Source organism: Micropterus dolomieu, linkage group LG15 (assembly GCF_021292245.1).
Source record: "Micropterus dolomieu isolate WLL.071019.BEF.003 ecotype Adirondacks linkage group LG15, ASM2129224v1, whole genome shotgun sequence".
In the NCBI taxonomy this organism is placed as follows: domain Eukaryota; kingdom Metazoa; phylum Chordata; class Actinopteri; order Centrarchiformes; family Centrarchidae; genus Micropterus; species Micropterus dolomieu.
The window spans coordinates 11,747,672-11,768,215 of record NC_060164.1 but is presented as its reverse complement, the minus strand read 5'-3'; the positions used below and the strand labels follow the sequence as shown (position 1 = coordinate 11,768,215).

Here is a 20,544-nt window from a genome sequence, read left to right as displayed (position 1 = left end):
TTATGTGAAATTAGCTGGGATGGCAGAAAAAAAGAAGGAAAGAAAGAGAGAACATGCGACAGACAGCAGTGCAGTAAATCTAATTATGTGTATCATATTTCCATTTCATCAAAACTGGACATCTTAGCCCCTGAAGAACAAAAAATGACTTACCAGATGACTGGTAAATCAGCTTTAAAAGCACCTGGGAGTGAAACTAGTGAAATATGCTGTTAAGGATAAGCCGCCCCCGCCCCCCATTACGTTAGTTCAATTGGTTCAAGTGAGCAAATTGTATTTCTTTAAATCGTGAAATAGAAACATAATCTTGTGCATAAATAGGGACTTTAAAGGCTGTGAGATTCAGTGTGACTAGGTAATGTAAAACTGAAAAGCTTTGGCACCCTCTGCTGTTAGAGAGATTTCCAGATGGCAGCTATTTACACAGACCTGCTGTACCGACACAGACATGGCAGAAGGGCAGGAGGAATGCCGAGCAGCCTGACAGAAAGGAAGATATTCATCTTAGCGTCCCTGTGAGACTTTAGGACGATATTATGCTCGGGTTGACCCTCATTTTGAGATGCTTTTGTTATTTATTTCTCCTAGGGGAACTTTTCATCTTGATTAATATTTTACTCATTTGAAGGGTCATATGTTATTCATCACAGGGATCTACAATTCTCTAAATAAAACCAATGCTGGAAAGTGAGTAAAAATGTTTCTCTAGTTTTGTTTATTGTTCCAAGTTCTTTTTCCCAGGTGATGATTCCCAAAGGAACGGCAGACTAATTGTTGCTGTTGGTTGTTTCATATTCACCTAATACCTTGCAGCTTTTCTTGTGCTCCCAGGAGTATCGCACATTTGCTCGGCTGTTATTTGTCGGGGCAGTGCTTTGCCCGCATGGTGTATACTGTGCTGTGGTTTTCCGGGTGAACTTAGACAAACATTAATTGGTGGCACTGAATCCTCTGCTCTGTACCTGCTGTGAGCCCACACCACGCTTCGGTGTGGCAAACCCATCATCCCTCCCATCCGAAATCTCCTCTGACAGGGCCAGCAGCACCGAGCTCCTGGTTATCATTTATCATCCCAGCAGATTGGCTCATGTAGCACACGGCAGACTGATGGGTCATCCTCATGCTGGGGACCTGGCTGGAGTAAAGCCGTGGCGAGTTGTCTGCATGATTGGAGAGCTGAGAAATGGAGAGGAGGGCTTGTCATTAAAGAGAGAGGGTGGACACTTAATTCATCTCGCAAGTCATCGCTCTGCAGTATAAGCGCTTAAGACAGCTCCAATATTGTATTAGCACACCTGCACAGGCCCCAAGAGGAAATAATGAGACTTCTTAGTGGTGTTCCTCACCAGCTCCCTCAGAGATGTACACCAGAGATTACCCCATTAATATATCCCACAACTCACTGGGGGTTGGGGTAGCTCCCCTCCAGTGCACATCTGTAGGATACCACAGGTGGCCTCCCCTCCTAGCAGGGAGGTACCCTGATTGGTTTTCCAGGGCTCATCAGCTCAGTTGAGAATGTTTGGTGGGCTTTGTTGGCTGGGTTGACACCTGCAGTGGTACTCTTCAAATCACTTCATCACAGACCATTTTATTTTTGACTTAATAAAACTACACATCTCATCTTCCCTACCGTTCATTTATTATGAATGCCTCAAGTGGATCAAAGGGTGGTGGCTGACTGGTCATCATTAAGTCATAATCTGCCCCCCTCCAAACTCTTTGTTATTTTGATCTTGGGCACACCAATATATGCATACTTATGAGCATGGACTATTGTTTAAAGAAGGTCAAACCCAGACTACTACAACAGACTAATCAATGGTATCATGAAGAGGAGCTGCTCCATCAACTAGGAGGTGACTTTGTGGACTCGTGGGGATGGTTCCTGTAGCCTCCCTCTACACATTAATGAGCTTAATTTCATAGCAATGCTCAACTAGGGAATAGCTCTCTCTCCGCTGAACGTCACCATGGATACTGACTCTTAGACAGTGCTAATGGGGCAGACATGGACAGTTTTGCTTTGATGACAAATTGAAGTATTGGCTGGCTTTCATCTGTTTTAGAAGAAATATGGTCTTAAACACAAGGCTGGAATTCACTGCGCAAGTTTATAGAGGTAATATAAACTATGTTTTAAAGTGGGTTTTTACTTTAATGGAAATTACTTTTGCATTTCACTTTTTGGCATCCAGAAGCTCAGCTGTCTCCCTGTTACTCATCTCCTGGGATGGACAGACTCTGACAGATCCTGCTCAATATTGCAAGGTGAGTGAATCATGCCAGATATTATTACCGGTTTAATAAACTAGGCTAGTGCACAACCACAATTTGAACAGGTGTAGGCCTGTAAAAAATATAATACAGAGGTTTTATTATTAGAATTCACATTAGAAAAGACATATTAATACATACTGAATGTTATTATTTTCTGAGCTGTAAATCTGTCAAAACTCACCCGCCCACTCTGATAAGTGTGTACATGTTCAACTAGTTATAAAATAATTTAAATGCTGAATGAGGAAATTCTCTGATAAGTTGTGTGGTGCGATTTAAATGGACTGTCTGGTTGTGATGACAGAGGCACAGTTTACCATGACCATCCATGCTGTTGAAAGCAGCTCTCTGGGCAGATGTGATCAGCAGAGGCAGTGTCTCCCTCCAGCCCAGATTGACAAGCCAGACCAGACTCAGGAGATGGATATCACAAGGGACAGCTGAGCTGCAGGAAACCGGTGGGGCAGGCAGTTTTCAGCCAGCCTCATTACAGTGGACAGGTTGATCCAGGCAATTGCTCCTCAGACAAGGTTGACTCCAAAGTACTAATTGTGTAAAAAGTATAGGATGACCATTATGTTTAAATTTTAGTTTTTTACCTGAGTAAAACAAAGGCATCTGTGAGCTGTATTATAAGCAGCATGCTGTGGCAGTATTAAACAATGACGTGTGAGGAGATGTATTGTTCGATGCACTTTGCAAACCAAATTCCTTTATGTATAATTTCAGACAGGCAACATTAGTCACAAATAAAACTGAAACAGAGAATGGGCACTTTATTTGCAGTGTGTACACCACAATTGTAATCACAATTAGTGTAATGAAGGAAACATATTTTCTGCAATTTGCTCATTCACCTCATCTTGCAACAGTGCATTGTTTAATGCTAGTCTACTTCTTAACATAAAAGCACCAGATCAATTATCGCCAATGCATGGTCTCTAGGCATTTCAGTATCCTCTCATGTGTCTCACTCACCATGGCAAGAGCATAATCTCTGAGCATTAATCTTTATTATTCAGCAGAGCCACTGCAGAATTCAAATCGCCAACCATATACTCAAGGTCATGATAAAAACAGATAGGGGAAAAAAAAACATTTTACACAGATTAATAAATCAAAGTGAATAACCCCAATCAAAATGTGTGTGGGACATCTGAGGTGTCCCTTTTTTGCTCAGTAAAACCAAACTGGATATACCACATCCAAAGACACTAAAGAAATTCAACTGAAAGATTTTTCCTTTTCACTTTGTGGTTTTTCTATGAATTTGGCAAATTAGGTATTCTGAGGCAGTAGTTTTTATCTACTGTGCTCTGGGAATGCAAAGACAAGTGGCTGTCGCCAAACCTGCTTTAAGGGCAGACAGATCATTGGTCAATTTACTGATTGGAGACTCATCATGCACAGAACAACAGCCAATACTGACCACATAAAGTACATGCAACTAATTTCTCAAAATCAAAGTTGGAAAATTAAAGATGTGTCAAAGAGATGTTAGAGGGAAAGGGGATTCTACTTCAAGCTTTTATTGTATGCTATCCTTAAATGGGACATCATTAGCTTTTAAAAGTTCTATAGTCATTCTTTGCAACTGGGTTTGATTCCCACTGTGACCCATCCACCGTTGTGTCCCTGAGCAAGACACTTAACCCGTAGTTGCTCCAGAGGCGTGCGACCTCTGACATGAATAGCAATTGTAAGTTGCTTTGGATAAAAGCTTCAGCTAAATGAATAAATGTAAATGTAGGCTAACTGACCATTTGCTAAAGCCCTCTAATGAACAATTATTATCTAATCATAGCTGACCAACTATAACTAGGCATGGCAAGTCTAGAGCAATAGTCTACTTTTAAAGAGTTTCGAGGGTGATGTCTTTTTTTACAAAACCAAAAACTCAAGAGTAAAAATGTAAGGAATGGATTAAACAGTGGGTATCTGCTCTAACATAAGCTGTAAGCATCCTCATTGGAAGCAGCACACAGGCCATACCAGGCATTTTTATGTGAGTGTACAACCCGTTTACAAATAGGCAAAACAAAAAAAAAAGTGAATAATTTAATTTTAAAAAACTACATATAGCCCCTTTAAAGCGAAAACATACTGGTTGAAAATACATAATGTAAGCTAACCAAACAAAGTGGTTAAGTGGTAAAGATGCCACACTTATCTTTGTTAAGTGAAAATGACAGGTAACGTAACAAAGGGGTTTGGTTCGTGTTTATAAAACTTGTACTGTAATCCTTTTTAAACTTTGACCTGCATTCACAAAACACAAGTTTTACACCATGTTTTGATCCATTACTGCATATCCACCCACTGGGATGTGGGCATTCATCCTTGTTACACTGTTTTAGAAAAAATAAAAGCATACCTGCAAGTGAAAATTAGTAGAGTTGGGGTTGTCTTGTCGACAGAAACTTGTTAGATGCTTGAAAAGGTTCTTATCAGTTCATTTGAGTGATTATGAAAGAATTTCATTCTCCATTGTCTGCCGGGGAGGCTAATTATTTTATCATAGAAATTTTAATTAGCTGTATCTCAGAGTTGTCCATGGAGCTACAAAAGCTACAAAAGATAGAGCAAATAGTGTATATGAGGCTTTTCATAGGAAGAACTATGGTTCACACAAAATAACACAAAGACAATGTGGACTTTGCGGGATGTCCAGTCCATATTTTCCATTTAAAAGCTTCTGCATGACATTTTACCATGCATTCAGTACAGCTTAAGGGAATGTCAGTATTACTGTTGAACCCATCTCACAAGGCAGTGGTTGCATGAGTGTTTGAGTTGTAAAAGACTCAGATTTCAACATACAGTAACATCACTGAAAATATGAATGTGATGAAAGGACTGTGTAAACACAGTAAGGTCATCAATAAATCCAACTCTGGCTCGTTCAGGTCAGGTTGCGTAACGCTTGAGATTTGAATTTTACAGCAGAGCAGATATCAGGCGTTAAAATAGAAGGTGGCAGAGATTGATTAGTGGCTCATGATTGATTATGTAGACTACAGCTTACAGAAGACAATGGGGCATGCTAACGGCAATGACAAAATTATAGGGTTAACTCATAGGCGTCTATATTATTAATGACTAAGCAGCTCTTTCCAAGGCATCTTCAAGGTAGTCAGTTTTTTTTCAATCCCACCCCCTCACTTCCTCATCGCTGGGTAAAATAAATTATAGACAGGAAAATGAAAATGTGGCAGGTGATTTGTCGGAAAGATAGTTTGTTATTGTGTGCATTCAGAATTGATAATTGCCAAGGTGACCTATGATCTCTTTGATTAACAAGGACAGAGCTCTTTCCCTAGTACTGTGGGGCTATTTCCAGAGGCCTTTGTTAGCATGATTTGTCTGCCTTTTTGTACTAAATTAATCACACCGGTATACTATCAGCCATCGATTTTTCGATTTTTATACTTTAAAAAGAAACCTGTGAGATTATAAAGATGTTTTTTTCATTTTACTTGTTAGACTTTTACCACAGAGGTTAAAAAAGGAAGGTTGTGTGTTGTTCCACACTAACTGACACATGCCATGACTGAAAAAAAAGATGTGCCAATTTGTAAAGTAAAGGATGTGCACTGTGATTTTATGAATGTCCTCCAACCGGCTGTTAAAAATTAAGTTTCCAAGCCAGGAATGTTTGTCAATCCACAGTATAGGGGCAGCAGCTCATGGAATATTTACACAGCCAGACAGGAGGGTATGAGGAAGTCTAAGGCCTGGTGGTTGGAACCACATTCAAAGGAGGCGGATAAAGGCCCTGAGGATTCATGCAGTGCAGCATTGTCTCTGACAAAAAAAAAAAACATAGGAACAATGCTGGGGAAAATACCTTGATTTAAAATTCAGTCCTAAACCCAGGCATGGAAAAGGCAAATAGGAGTGTGAGTGGAATATAAAGCAGAACTGTATGCACCCGACTAGCATAGTTTAGGTCACTCATGCATGACAGGCACTACATATTTCTTTTTCTGAATGATAAATTCCTGTTAAAGAAATTGTGCCTGTTGAAGCTTAGTGTCCCAATAAGGCTGCCCAGCAAGCATTTGCAAAGCTCACTAACAGGTTTCCTCGCATTTGATTTCTACTCATATATTCATCCTCCCAAGAATCATCCGAATTATGCCAGGGTTCTTACACATGCATTCAAAATGAAAGTGAATTTATTTAATATTTATACAGAGCTATATGGTAAACAAGTAACTATGTGGCTGGGAGATTTGGTCCAGTTTGGCGTATGTTAGCATCATCTCTCTAAATGGAGAAATCTAAAAAGCTAATTCCTTTGAGTAGACAGCAGACTCATTTAGTTAACATCAAAAAGACCTGAGAGGGAAGATGCAGATAGAAAGCACACTTGTCATCACGGGGATTATTTAATTTTGTTGATGTTTGATTGCCTTTTTTTCTGACTGTCTGAAATTTGCTCTTTAAAGGTCCCAGTAAAGTGCTAAAATAGGGGGGGTTACTTTAATTATATATATTGTGATGTACATTCTTTATGAATAAATGCCAAAAATATGATCAAAACCCAAATGGTGTGTGTGTGTTATATTAAAATCACAGCCAATGACACCATTACAGATTTCTGAACCCCTCCAGCCCTACCATCACAAAACCTGCATATTTGCAAAACAAAAGAGTGGCAGTGTAGTGTGTTGGTGCATATCTTGGTTTGCACCTCTTAAACCTAGTTTTCATGATTGTGTCCTGGTGGTTGGAGTGAATTTATTTTTGAAGAAACAGGAGTTGTGATTATTTCCATCCCAACATCCTGCTTTTTCCAGAGATATGTCAAACTGTTGAAGCAAGACAACATCAGATTCCCTGTGATTGTGAGCACTACATCCAAGCGGTAGATGCGCTGCTAATTCAAATACTAAACACCGTTTGTGTGGGTGACTGCTTGCTCAACTGTGTACTTATAGTTATCTTACAATGATTAATTAAAGACAGTACTGTTAGAGCACCCTCGAAAAAAGCTGTTTTCAGATAAATACGGTGTTTATTTTACCCATGTCCAGTAGCTCCATCGCTTTGTTTTTCATTTCATGTTATCAATGTCACACTCAACTATTTTAATGAAGTTCAAGGTTGACCAGTGCTTTTAGCTTAACAAGCAGCTGCAAGGGTTAAAAGCAGGTAGTCACTGCTATTAAAAGATGAGATCATATCGCCCCTATAAAGCATTTTTAAGTTGTTGACTAACTGACTTTTACATTTCCCTGATCCCTGCGAAGATGCTGCAGTGACGCTCAGATGCACAGTTACATTTACACTGCAAACACCAAATGAGGCCGACCTTGGCCTAATGTCTCTAAGCAGAGACGTTCCAAGACTCTGTTCTTACTGCGGAGGGTATCAGAGTGCAGTATGTCAGTACACCATACATTTCACCTCATTAATCAAGCAAGGTTATTCTAAGTTTAAATCTAAAGTTGGGTTCAAGTTGAAAGAGCATGTATCAGCAAATGAGCTACTACAGAGTCTGTGAAAACATTTGAAAAACATTTTTAGTTATAAAATAATGAAGCATGTTTAAATTTTAATGTTTCTGCGCTGTTAAATGTTTCATACACATTAAAATAAGATAAAAGTGGACCTCTGAAACCTTGATTTATTGATAAATGACAAGCGAAATAGTTTTACATTTGTACACATTTGTACAGTGACGAATTTCAGAAAATAAAGGACTCATTTTTTATGCCACTTTGTATTCTTGAAAGGCTAAGAGAGAGATTTTCCTATTCGATATGGCATTAAATGCAAATGTTACTTAAATCAAATGAATAGCAGCATCAGTGTCCTTCCTCAGCATTGTATTTGAGCGAACACTTGCTTCTTTGATTATACTAAAATTCAAAATGGGTTGCTAGCAAAAACAAATGTGGCTAATTATGCATTGGTATTGACTAGCAAGCATCATGTGTGCTCAGGAGTCAAAAGGCTCATATCCCACACATGGAAAGTCAGCTTGATACATCGATTGCATGCGCAGTACATCTTTAAAGAGCCTCAACTATGCATCTTTTTTGACAGACATTGATTATCTCATACAGTTAACATACATTTGCCTTTGCACTCACTTGAAGTGTTTATGATTGCCATACAAGAAGAAGTGCAAGAACTGCCCTCAGCACTTAACCTCATCACGACTACAGCACTCCACAATTTCTGCAACACTTTTTAATTAAATATGAAGAAAAATGGGAAAACAGCCCTTGAAGGGATACAAGGAAAGTGCCCACACTTTAATTTGTTAATAGAGCGGCACATCATTAGTGTAATGATCGCATCGAACCATGCAGTAAGACACAAGCCTGTATACACTAATAGTGGCATCCGATGGACATGACGCATGATGCACATTACTGGAAGCATGAATCCATAATGCAAATAGTTTGTGAGGATTCAACTGTTTGTGGATACTCCCACTCTAACAGTATGTGTAGACATAGACAAGTTTCTTTGGCATTGCAATGTCTCTGAAAGTGATTATGTACGTCTATTCACTTCTATTCATGTCCAAGCTCCATATTTAATCATGTTGCTCTAAATAGTATGAGATCAGGAGTGCTTCCAGTGAGATTATTATTATTATTATTTTATTTTTTTACAAGAAACTGTGGGACAATAAGACCAACTCGTTCTCACTCCCCGACTCGTCACATATGGACGCATGGTCGCAAGACCCATCAGCATAGGTTTGTATCGCACTGGAGATCCCTATAGTGTCATAGTTCAACGCATTGGGGGAAGCCCTGTAAAGGTAGGTAAAGGTAGGTATATGATTTTTAACAGAAAAGTCTGAGTTAGGAGGTGATTGGTGGTTGGGGTGGGTGGAGGTGATTGGTGGAGGTGATTGGTGGTTGGGGTGGGTGGAGGTGATTGGTGGTTGGGGTGGGTGGAGGTGATTGGTGGTGGGGGGGGGGGGAGGGCCAGAACTCAGACTTTGAACCAGGAGACTGGAGTTTGTGTCCCGTGTGAAACAAAAAGTCAACATTAATTAATTATTTAAGTTATGTGAGTTACGTAAATTGCGTAAGTTACGCAAGTGACGTAAATTAACTTGCATGTTAACTGACCTATGTAGTTATTTTAACCCAAACCATGATCTTTTCCTAACCATAACCAAGTAGTTTTGTTGCCTAAACCTAACCAAGTACTTTTTGTGCCTTAACCTAACCAAATTGTAACGTTTCACGACTTTAATAACGTGCCGTTTTAAAATGGCAGTTTTTCGAAATGCTAACGTTTTATCTTGAAAGTGTAACCGGACATTGCATATTTATTATTGCTAACTATACAGGACTTTGCATATTTGTTGTTGTGTTGCTAGCTTGACCGTTGAGCCTTAAATGTCTAAAAATTACGCTAAAGGGCTACTGAGGGCGTTGACCAAGCGACAATGTGTGACGAGTTGGGAGTGAGAATGTGTTGCAACGAAAAGACCCATTACTGTAAAAAGGTTCACAAAAAACCCCACAAGACTATAAATCAGCTGTTAAAATATGCATGCTAACATGCTCACAATGATAATGCTAACATAAAACATAACCAGAGTCTTGTGCACACTGAAATTACACTTAATAATGAAAAGTCAGAGGCTCAACAATTTATCCTGAGGGCAACATGAATTTTGTGTACCCAATTTCTACCAATAGTTGTTATGACATTTCACTCAAAATCACAAATGTGAGCCTAATGGTGGCGCTCGCCAAAGTCATTGATTCATCATTTAGGAAACATAAAAATCTGTATACAGTTCTATGTCAAATTATCCAGTAGCTTTTGAGATTTCACTTGTGACATCTTTGACCTGCTAGTGGCACAATATTAAAAGTCAGGGAATCACTTGTTCTCTGGGGACCATGGGTATCTCAAAAAATTTCATAGCAATCCATCGTATGTTTGTCACTTAAATCCGAAAATGTCAACCTCATGGTGCTGCTAGAAGAAAAGTCAAGGGATCACCAAAGCAAGTAGAATTCACCTCCAGGAACCATGAAAGTCTGTGCAACATTTCATGGCAATCCATCCCATAGTCGCTGAGAGTGGTGGAACGACTGACAGCCTACTGACATTGCCATCCCTAAAGCCGCGCTGCTTTTGTGGCAAACAAACAGAAGGGTGATTGACTACACATACACATATACTATAAATGTTACTACATACTGTAGTGAGGGAGGGCAAGATGTACCACTTCTGCATGGCAATTTGCTGGAGAAAATGCAGCAATGCAGTTGTAAAGAGACAAAAGTCCCGGATCTGACCACTGAAGAAATATAAAACTTCTATAATGACAAATGATGTACCAACTTATTCCACAACAGCAAAGGAGAAGGAAAAATTTATTCAGCACTTCAAGAAAAACTGACGTGCTTATTTGGGTTTTTCCCAATAACCCATGCAGAGATTCCTACAAGGAGGAGCCCTTTAGGAGGAGACAAATGTAAAATATGGACTATCTCGTGGCGACTGAGTTGAGCTGTAAGTCTGAATATATTTGACTGTTTTCAGGAGAATTTACCCTATGTGCCTGCCTGTGTGTGTGTGTATGAGTCTACATGCCTGTAGCACACACTGGTAGGTGCAAAGAAAATTTATAATTTTAATGACTGAGTGATGGTTAATATATTCTTAAAGCAATCATACTATAATGATTCTTAATGGTTGGTTTACATTAATAGACTGATGTGTATCGCATGATCAATAGACTGATGTTTATCGCATTAGATTTTGTAACGGACATGAATGCTGTAAAACAGCCATTAAATCAAACATATGCACTATTTGGCACTCGCACACACATGCGTGAGCGCAGGCTCAGTCACACAAATAGGAGCAGGTGATAATAGGGCGATTCTTTATGCTAGGCCATGAATAATTCAAAATCCATGTGCTCAAACAGATTCTTGAGTTGACAGAATAATATGACAGATTCTGCCGCTGCTATTAGATGTTCTGGGAGATTCTAAACAAGGAGTAATTGATCTGTTGTGTGTGCTACTGGACACAATATTAAGATATTTCAGAAAATCCAAAAGGCTTTCTGAATGTATACGTGTTTATAAATACATAGCCACTGCCTTAGCTATTCAATCTGTTGTACATATGACTTGAACATAAGGCAAATTACGCTCTTGAGCATAGTTTAGGACCACAACACAGACCACATGATGCTATTTATGTTTTTATTAATTTATTCATGTTTAACTTTTAAACCATTGCAAGGAATACATCTTTGATCGGGTATATCACAATGTCATTGTGATTGCACAATGATGCTCACCATTTTACTCTAGCTCTTCCCAGCCTTGTCATTATATCTTATTCAGCCACCACAGTTTAATCTTTTCTCCCGATTGCAAAATGACCAAACATGCAAGGTGCCATTTGGACTCGTCCTTGCAGGGGAGAGTGATGGCAGCATTCCTGAAGCTTGGCAATTGGCCTCCCCATGAGTCAGTGGAGAGATACTTATTGTGTTTTCATTGTTCAATAAGGCTTTGCATGAATTTCTTCCACCTCTTAGCTCACTGAGCCAAAAGCTCCCTAAACGTCTTCATTATGGCCATGGAAAGTGTGCTGCCTCGAGGTCACCCCTGATGTTCCACTGGCTGCCTGGGGAAGACTGGAATTAGAAAGCTACCGCAGTGACAGGCCACGGCAAGCAACTGCGCCAAATGACTCCAATCTCCTTTATAAGTTTGGCAACAGATTAACAACGTTTTAAACGCTGCATGGTACAGGATGTTGGGGATATAAACTGGTTCTTTCAGATTCTCACACTGCTGTGGCTAAAACTGTTCTGGAGCATTCTTTGGAAAGGCTGGCTTACAAAAACACTTCATGCTGAAAACTTCCTGTAAATAAATAAACAAATAGGCTCTTCATGCAGCATCTGCTCAGATGGAACACATTCAGTCAAGGCCTGAAAGAGACGGCCAGGCTAATGAGAGTTAACTGTGCACAGCAAAATGATTAGAGCAGCTGACCCAACTCTCAAAAAAAAAGTGGAGAAAAACATGGAATGGTACTGGGGAACAATTGCTTCGGTCTGCACTGCCCAATCTAATGTCTCCCTTTTTGAAGATGCAAATTACTTGAGCTCCAACATGTCTGAAGGTCATGCAAATTCATTTCTCATTCATTAACTTTTTTTTTAATGCATATGAAGATTGTAGGCCTATAATTATGAATCTTCAATGGGAAGGCGGTGTGATCAGCAGGCGACTCAAATGTGTAACTCCCCGTCCTCATGTCCATCCTTCCATTCTGAATTCAGCCAATAGGTAATGAAGGCTATTGCAGAGCCATTGATGCTGCATTGTCAGTGGCCAACTGCTGAAGCCTGGAGGTTAGAGTGGATTTCATTGACTGACGATTCTTAAATGAATGCCTCTGATAATGTTAGGGCAAAGCATGTAAAAGAAGGAGGTAAAAACAAAAGCTGAAGGTGCCTTTATGAGTTCCTTTTATTTATCAACTACCTCATGAATGCTTTTTATTCTTACCTTGAATACACTGTAGGCTACAAATAAGCATTCCCCTGAGAGCACACACCTCTAGCTGAAGGGGTGGGGGAAGAGCAGGTTTGAGATTCACCTGCAAGGTGCAAGACTACCCGGAACAACTTTCCAGAGAGCTCAAGTTGCTCCATAAGCATTTGTTCTTCCAGCAGCGTGAAGGTGGCGAACAGGAGGGCGTGCAGCGTGCTGTACACCCGCCAACCAGCGAAGAAATCAAAACAACAGCGGCTTTCACCCAACAGGAGAAAAGGGAAGAATTACCAAACACACCAGCGAGCTTTCACGTCCCACTGATTGAGCGCGCGGGTTGTATTTGTAATCATTATATTCTCATGCACCCTTTCCCTTTTTGAAAAAAAAAAAGGCAAAAAAAAAGTCCATGAAATATTCCTGTTTTGGAGAACGCCGCAGCAGCGTTGTCTGAGCACAAGTGAGAGGGTCCAGTTCATGGGGGGAAACCCTTTTGACTCGAGTTAAGGGGAGGCGTACACGGGAGGGGGGGGGGGAGAAAGTATTGGTGGTGCCAGACGCAGCGCCAGTAAGAAGCGTACGTACGTGCTTTATCTTAGCGGCTGAGTTTGTGACGTGATATTGCAGCCTGCTCCTGGAGCTCTGCAAGGACCAAGCAAAGCGCGTCTATTTCTCTCTCTGTTGTAACTCACTAGCCCCAAACATCCACCCACGACGGATCTTTTTTTTTTTATCCCCCCTCTTTTCTTCCGGAGGGGAGGCGCGCGATTTACCGGAGAAAACATATCAGTGGGAATAGAGACGTGGAGTCTGCCGAATTAATTTATGGTAATACTGTAAGAATTGCTCGCTTCTTTTCATCACTCCAAGAATTTCTTTCTCCCTCTCTCTCTGTCTCTCTCTCTCTCTTTCTCGGTGGCTGGCGTGTGTTGTTGCGCTCCGTTTTGATGGGAAAAACCCAGAAGAAGGAGACGGGGGGATATGAGCGGGCAGACCGGAGTGTAACGCATTTTATTTTCATCCATTGAATATCTTGTTGCGCCGGACTTCTATCGCCAGGAATGGGGAGCACTGATTCACTGGAGGGCTGCAGAATTTATTAATAAAGGATGTGGTCAAGTATGTTGGAAAAATAGCCATAGCTTCCGCAGTGTAAGGTAAGATCATTGTTGTTACCTATTATTGCGTGGCAGCTGAAAAGCTCATTTTCATGTATCATCTTTCAGTTAAAGTTTAGCCTCCCCCTTGTTACATATTTGTCCTGTCTATTCAACATGATGGCTTTGGAGCTTTCATCAGCTCATATTAGTCCAGGGCGCTTAACAGATGATTTATAAGAGCTGATCTCTCTCTCTTAAGAGGCAAAAATCACTTTAAAGCGCCTGAGCATCGAACTGACACTGCATGAGATGATGCCCGTGTCTCTATAGTCAGATGTCCTCTCCAGACAAAATTGCTCTTAGAAGGAATAAAAATCAGCGTCTATTGACGACCGATTTCTCGTCCCCAGAATACTGATTCTCTTGCAGCCTTGGCCATGAATCTTGCGGAATGATGTGGAATCATACGGATTTATCGCGACTAATAGCAGATTTCACTAAACTCTACTTCCACAAATCCTTATGTAACACACATATATTCTCCTGATGTAGTGTGCCACGCAGGTTAGGATCATTCAAAGAATAAGTTAGAGACACAAGTGCAAATGTATCTAATCTCTGGACTCTGGTATCTATTGCCTACTTGGGATTTCAACGCCCACACACATACACACACGCGCGCCCGCAAACACAGTTTGAGACACACACACACATGCACGTTCTGCTGTGACACTGCTCACAGCTGCATTGCCTGTAGGATTAAAGCAATCAGGACATCGCATTGCATTCTCTCTCTCTCGTGCACAAACACACTAAGGCGCGCAACCACACACACACACACACACACACACACACACACACACACACACACACACACACACACCGGCTCTTTATGAAATTGCATTGTCAAATATGTCAAGCCCTGAATTTCGGAGACATGCAGGTTGTGTGGTGGACCGAAAGCAGGAGAGAAGCCATGGTGAGCAGGCGCCACGCAGAAAGACATTCTCAGCCTGTGAATTTGTCTTCCTCATATAATCTGACTGAGGAAACAGACAAAATCACGAGGAAAACAGCTTGATTTGAAAACGAGCCTGGCTACTGCGTAAAATGAGCATTTGCATGCTGCTCTGCACTGACTTGGATACCTCTTTCACTGTTTGTCTTCTGATGTCAGAGATCCTAAACAGCTATATTTGAATATCTCTAGGGATTGTGCATACCAAATACGACCCAATTATAAATGTCTAAATGACTCACATTATTGCACCCACCTCAACCCCCCACCACACACAAAAAAAGTAAAGAAATAAATAATGGCTGGAGCAACCACAAGGTGGCAATGTTTGCACAAAGTATAGTAATGAAGGAGGCAGGACGGGGATGCAAAAGACATGTTGCTGAGGTTAATATGTCTTTTTATTCTCATTTTCATGTTAGGACGTGATAAGAAATGTATGAAGCATATCAGTCACACTTCATAGAGGCCATCTTTCGTGTTTCCTGTGTCCTCTGCTTTAAAATCCCCTCGTTTAATCCTCTCCATCTCTCCTTGCAGGCCAAATGACATAGGATGAAGGCTGTTCGAAACCTGTTGATTTATATATTTTCCACCTATCTTCTGGTTATGTTTGGATTAACTGGTGCCCAAGATTATTGGTGTTCCACTCTGGTGAAGGGGGTCATTTATGGATCATATTCAGTGACTGAAATGTTTCCTAAGAACTATACAAACTGTACATGGACGCTGGAGAACCCAGACCCTACCAAATACAGCATCTACCTGAAGCTATACAAGCGAGACTTGAGCTGCTCTGAATATTCTTTGCTTGCTTATCAGTTCGATCATTACTCACACGAAAAGATCAACGAATTGCTGAAAGTCAACGAGTCTATAGTGTACCTGTGCGATTCAAAGAATATTTATGTATTTTTGCTGTATGACAAGAATTTCGTTCAACTACGGAGAGTTTTCCCTTATGATTATAACGGATTGACACCACAGAAGCTGGATGAGGAAGAGAAGTCCATTGTGGAGTTTTTGGTGTTGAACAAGGCGAGCCCCAGCCAGTTTGGGTGTCAAGTACTTTGTACGTGGCTGGAAAACTGCCTGAAATTAGAGAAAGGGACAGTGGAGACATGTGGGATCGTGTACACAAAATGCACCTGTCCTCAGCATTTAGGCGATGGAGAATCAGAGAGTATGCTCATGCTCAACAACGTGGTTTTACCTTTAAATCCACAAACGGAGGGTTGCTTGTCACCCCAACTACAAGCTGGGCAGATCTGCAATCTGAGTGCAGAGGTGAAACGGCCTCCTAAAGAAGGTGAGTATCCTGTCATCTTCCTCCTTTATGCGGAAACAGATATAGACTTAATGGACTACTGTATGCATTGATAAGATAGTAATCATGTCAGTCAAATGTGCACGTCAATCACTCCCTTCTCTGCCCTTATTGCATGCTTGAACTGTGATGGCCCATGAAACAAAGAGCACACATAGATATATAGAATGCAGTTTGCTCAGGAACGTGTCGGCTTCAAGAACAAAGCTGCCAGAGGAGTTGGGTGTAGTAAAGACCACAGCAGCACATACCAAACCACCTAGAGGGGGTCGTTCATTTGGTTGGACTGAATTCAAAATTGCTGTGAATTTAAAATGGCTGTTTTTTTTTTTTCTACACATCAGCACAGAATTAAAATGGCTGCAAATCAAAAGATAACTTTTGTGTGTTATACATTTATGTCAGTGTCATCCTTACAAAGACCATGGCCCATATGGACGCGGCCTTTGTTTTTTAATGGCATCCGAGTCATGTGGATCGATTGGGATCATGGATGCAGCAGCGTCAGACTGGATCACATTGCTCATGCAATGCAACATTTAAAACTTGTAGGAAACAGTTTAGTGTTTAGTCAAATCTGCAGAAACTAATAATTAACCATATTTAGGTAAAGATTATTGAATAAAAGAGTATTTTCAAAGCTGATCTATCATATAGGGGTGCTACCTGTCCAGTGTTGCCATAGAGCAATGCAACGTGTTTTCACTGTATGTTGGAAGTAACATATAGTCAAGAGCTAACAGAAGGAAATGGCATTATCGGTAGACCTGCCTGCAGCTGTACGCATGTGTATAAGTGCATACATAAAAACACCTATACATCTACACACACATTCACAGGTAGACAGCTGAACGAACATGGCATAGTAAATGGGTATGATAAAGTCATAATGATTCTGTTCATTAGTGTCACCAGGTAGCAGAGGGAGTTTTTGTAGTTAACACATTAGTGTAGCTCTTTGAATTACAAAGGGAGCCTTTCTTGACACATAGCTGCTTGCATTTTAACAGATAGCAGAGAAAACAAAACCCCAGAGGAATACGCTGCATACTTCAGAGGTGAGGTGCGTTTACCGTGAGACACAAAGGAGGGGCATTCATCATGGCACACTGAACCAAAAATAATGAGTCAACCTTTAGATTTGTGGGGGGGGGCAATGATAGCGGGAATGTTATGGCGCTTTTCCCCCTGTGGCACTTACCAAAATAACACTTGCTATAATAGCACCCTGGAGAACAGGTGGCAGTTTTCTAATCAAGAAGAACAGGTGAACATCGATCGCAGTAGTTCACCTGATTGGTTGACTCCTGCTGCTACATGCTCCATCACATTTTTTAGGCATTTTTTGGAACACAGCAACACAGGATTTAGTTTTTCTAGAAATATTATACCCAGACACTACTGTGCCTAACGAATTTTTAATGCGTTTGTAAGAGTTACTTTTGCTTCAGTTTTCCACATGATTTATTAAGTGGCTAGCCTCCATCAAGTTGGATGATAAACTCACTTTGAGTATCATTCACGTACCCCTTTCACTAGAGCCCTTAAGCAATACTGCATACAGTTTCACAGGCGAATTACCATCACAACCCTCCCGGCAGCCAAGTAGCATGTGCAGTAACATCAGAAAGTATGACTCAGCTGTGGATTTTTATAATTGTCACAAGATAATTGCATCATTTTTTGAATCTCATGGTCAAATCACAAATACTACTTGGAAGCATTATGCTTAGTTTCACAGAAAATGCTTTGCTCCAAAATAACATTTGACATTTTTCTATCAGCATGTTAATAACGGCTTAAGAGCACAGCTTGTTTTTTTTCCCCTCAGAAGATTTTCCACAAGCCTCTATTTATAGGGTCAGTTGATGGGAGGTTTGAATAAATCCGTTTTCATCTGGATAACGGGGAGATCACCACTAGGTTTAAAAGAGCAGTGTCTCCTGTGGCATCATGGTGACAGAGTGGGTGTTCCTGATGAAGAATAAAGAATAACAAACAGTCGACAAGGGCTCCATTTGATAAAATCGCTTGTCTTTGATCTTCTTAGTTCCTGGTAGAGGATGGCTTCAGAGCACATCAAAGAAAAGCAGGGCTGGAAGTTGTATACTCCAGCCATGACACTGAAATGCCCCGCCAGTGTTTCAAACAGACTGGGGATAACAACATTTTGAAGGTTAAAGCTCTTAACTATTTAAGGTGATTATGCAGACAAAAGGACAGACCTCATTCCTTCATATTGTGGCATTTTGAGAACCACAGTGACACAATGAAATACTAAACAGATGTACTACTCAGATGAGTCATTTATGCAGTTTTATTTTTATCACATTCTCCCATTTCATGAATAAAAGTTGTAAAAGGAGGCAGCACACTGACGCACTGGCACTCACAGCAAGGCAGATTTTATTCTCCGTATTTTTTTGCCTTTGTCTTCTGTGTTCGTGTGGGTTTCCTTCAACATACCACACATAAAAGTCAAGTAGGCTGATGACTCTGAGCTGCCCATAGGTGAATGAATGACTGTCTGCGTTAGCGCTGTGCTGTCCCGGTGACATGTCCTGGGTGTTTTCTTTCTTTCAGTCCAATGATTGCTCAGATGGACTCTGGCTAGTGTGAATCAGACCTTTGAGGTAGACAAAAAAAGTAAAAGCTTGGTACAAAACGTTTTACAGATATTCTACACTGTCACAAATTTAAATTTCCCTGGCACATTTATGTTAAAAAGATGAATCGAGTGCATAAAGAGGCATTCAGTCGCCAGATAGCAACTAGAACCTGAGATTTTAGAATATTTTCTCACCTAGATATCTGCCCTTTCCCTGCCCAATCCTGTTCAAATACTGGTGTTTACACAAATACAAGCTTAAAATCCTCCAATTCACAATGTACTGTTCAAATCATCCACAAATTGCACCTGGCTCCAGGAAATAAACAACATCATGTGGCATTGTCTTGTTTTGTGGCTCAGTCTACTAGTCTGCCCTTGGCTAAGGAAAAGTCTCTCAGTCTTTGTCTCGTTTGGTTGGAACTTGCCAGTTTTCAAGGATCAGGGTCAAGGAGTCTCATTGTTTCAGAGGAATGTGCATGTCCTCCAAAGGTTTTCACCGTTAATGAAGCCTCGAACACCAGCGTTCATGTCAAGATTCCTCACTATTATATGACAACCGCCTGGTACAAAGAATTGTGACAATAACCTTTATGTTCCCTGCAATATTGTCACTGATGCCTATTTATAAAGTAATTCTTTTTAAATGGAAAAGGGCAATTGAGGTTTTTCATCCAAACATAATTTTGATTCTGTCAGATAATTCAGTTCATCGCAAATATCTGCCCTGACTTCCTATTCCCGTGTTGTCTTTGACTTGTAGGTAATGGCAGAAAAAGAGGACAAATGTGACAGTGACAGTAAGAGGCTTTCGGGATATAAGGGTTCATAATTTATTTCAAACCATGTAACATTAAGAACTGAAGCTCCTATGTACAGTATGAATAATATTCCAAAAAATATTTTATACACGAAGTAGGCCTCTAAATTCATTGTTAGTACAAGAAGTTAAAAATGACATTGATTGACTCACAGATTTGAGTCATGTTCCTCTGTCAACTTGAAAGGAAAGTGGGAATCCTTACTGTATGAACACTGATTTGACTCCAATATGCAACGTGAATAAAATATTTCAAATCTTTATATGGATTTTCTAGCTTTGTTTAACAAGAGTGATTTAAGTCATCCACCATTAAAAATTTACCAAAGGTTTTCATATTATCTAAGAGATATATCCACTTTAAGACTAAATGCAGATGTTTATTTGTGCAGTGGCAGATGTCTATTTGATCATTACGGTTTCTGACGACACAGATCATGCGCCATGTGGAAAATGGCAATAGCATTTTATTGGCAAATGAAATGTGTGTGAAGCGTTCTAATGCACTGTCACCCGCCAAAGTCCTGAGCACTGCAGCAGCTCAGCCTCGCTGCCTCACATAGTGAGGCCTTTTATTCACTTTGGATCTCAGTCAAGTCACTCAGTAGTCACACTGCATTATGCTCACCCCCATTGTTCAGTACACTTGGAGGCCATTTTAGTTCCAATTCAGTGAAGGAGAGAGTTCAGCTCAACAGCACAGAATCTGTGTGTTTTTATCTTAGACATGCATTCTTTGTCTTGAACTACAGTAAATATCTTGAAAATCCCACATCCTGATTTCCCTGAAATCCAGGGCTAAATTATTCTACTTATTAGCAAACTGTAAATATTGTTCCCATGTTCAGCTCTTTGAGTTTTAGATACATTTAGA

General features: G+C 40.4%; 2 protein-coding genes across 2 annotated transcripts in view; one reads left to right on the top strand and one right to left on the bottom strand.

The window, feature by feature from the left end:
* The window catches only part of eys (eyes shut homolog), a 276,707-nt gene that overhangs the window by 209,092 nt on the left and 47,071 nt on the right, over positions 1-20,544 (bottom strand). The window contains exons 3-4 of the mRNA XM_046071407.1: positions 16,129-16,247; positions 963-1,176 (exon numbers count right to left, since the gene is read on the bottom strand). The gene's annotated coding sequence lies outside the window, so the exon portion shown is untranslated. The remainder of the gene's footprint in view (positions 1-962; positions 1,177-16,128; positions 16,248-20,544) is intronic.
* LOC123984490 (adhesion G protein-coupled receptor B3-like) overlaps positions 15,609-20,544 on the top strand; it is a 72,145-nt gene continuing 67,209 nt past the window's right edge. The window contains exon 1 of the mRNA XM_046071406.1: positions 15,609-16,224. Within this exon, the coding sequence (XP_045927362.1) occupies positions 15,609-16,224 (616 nt within the window). The remainder of the gene's footprint in view (positions 16,225-20,544) is intronic.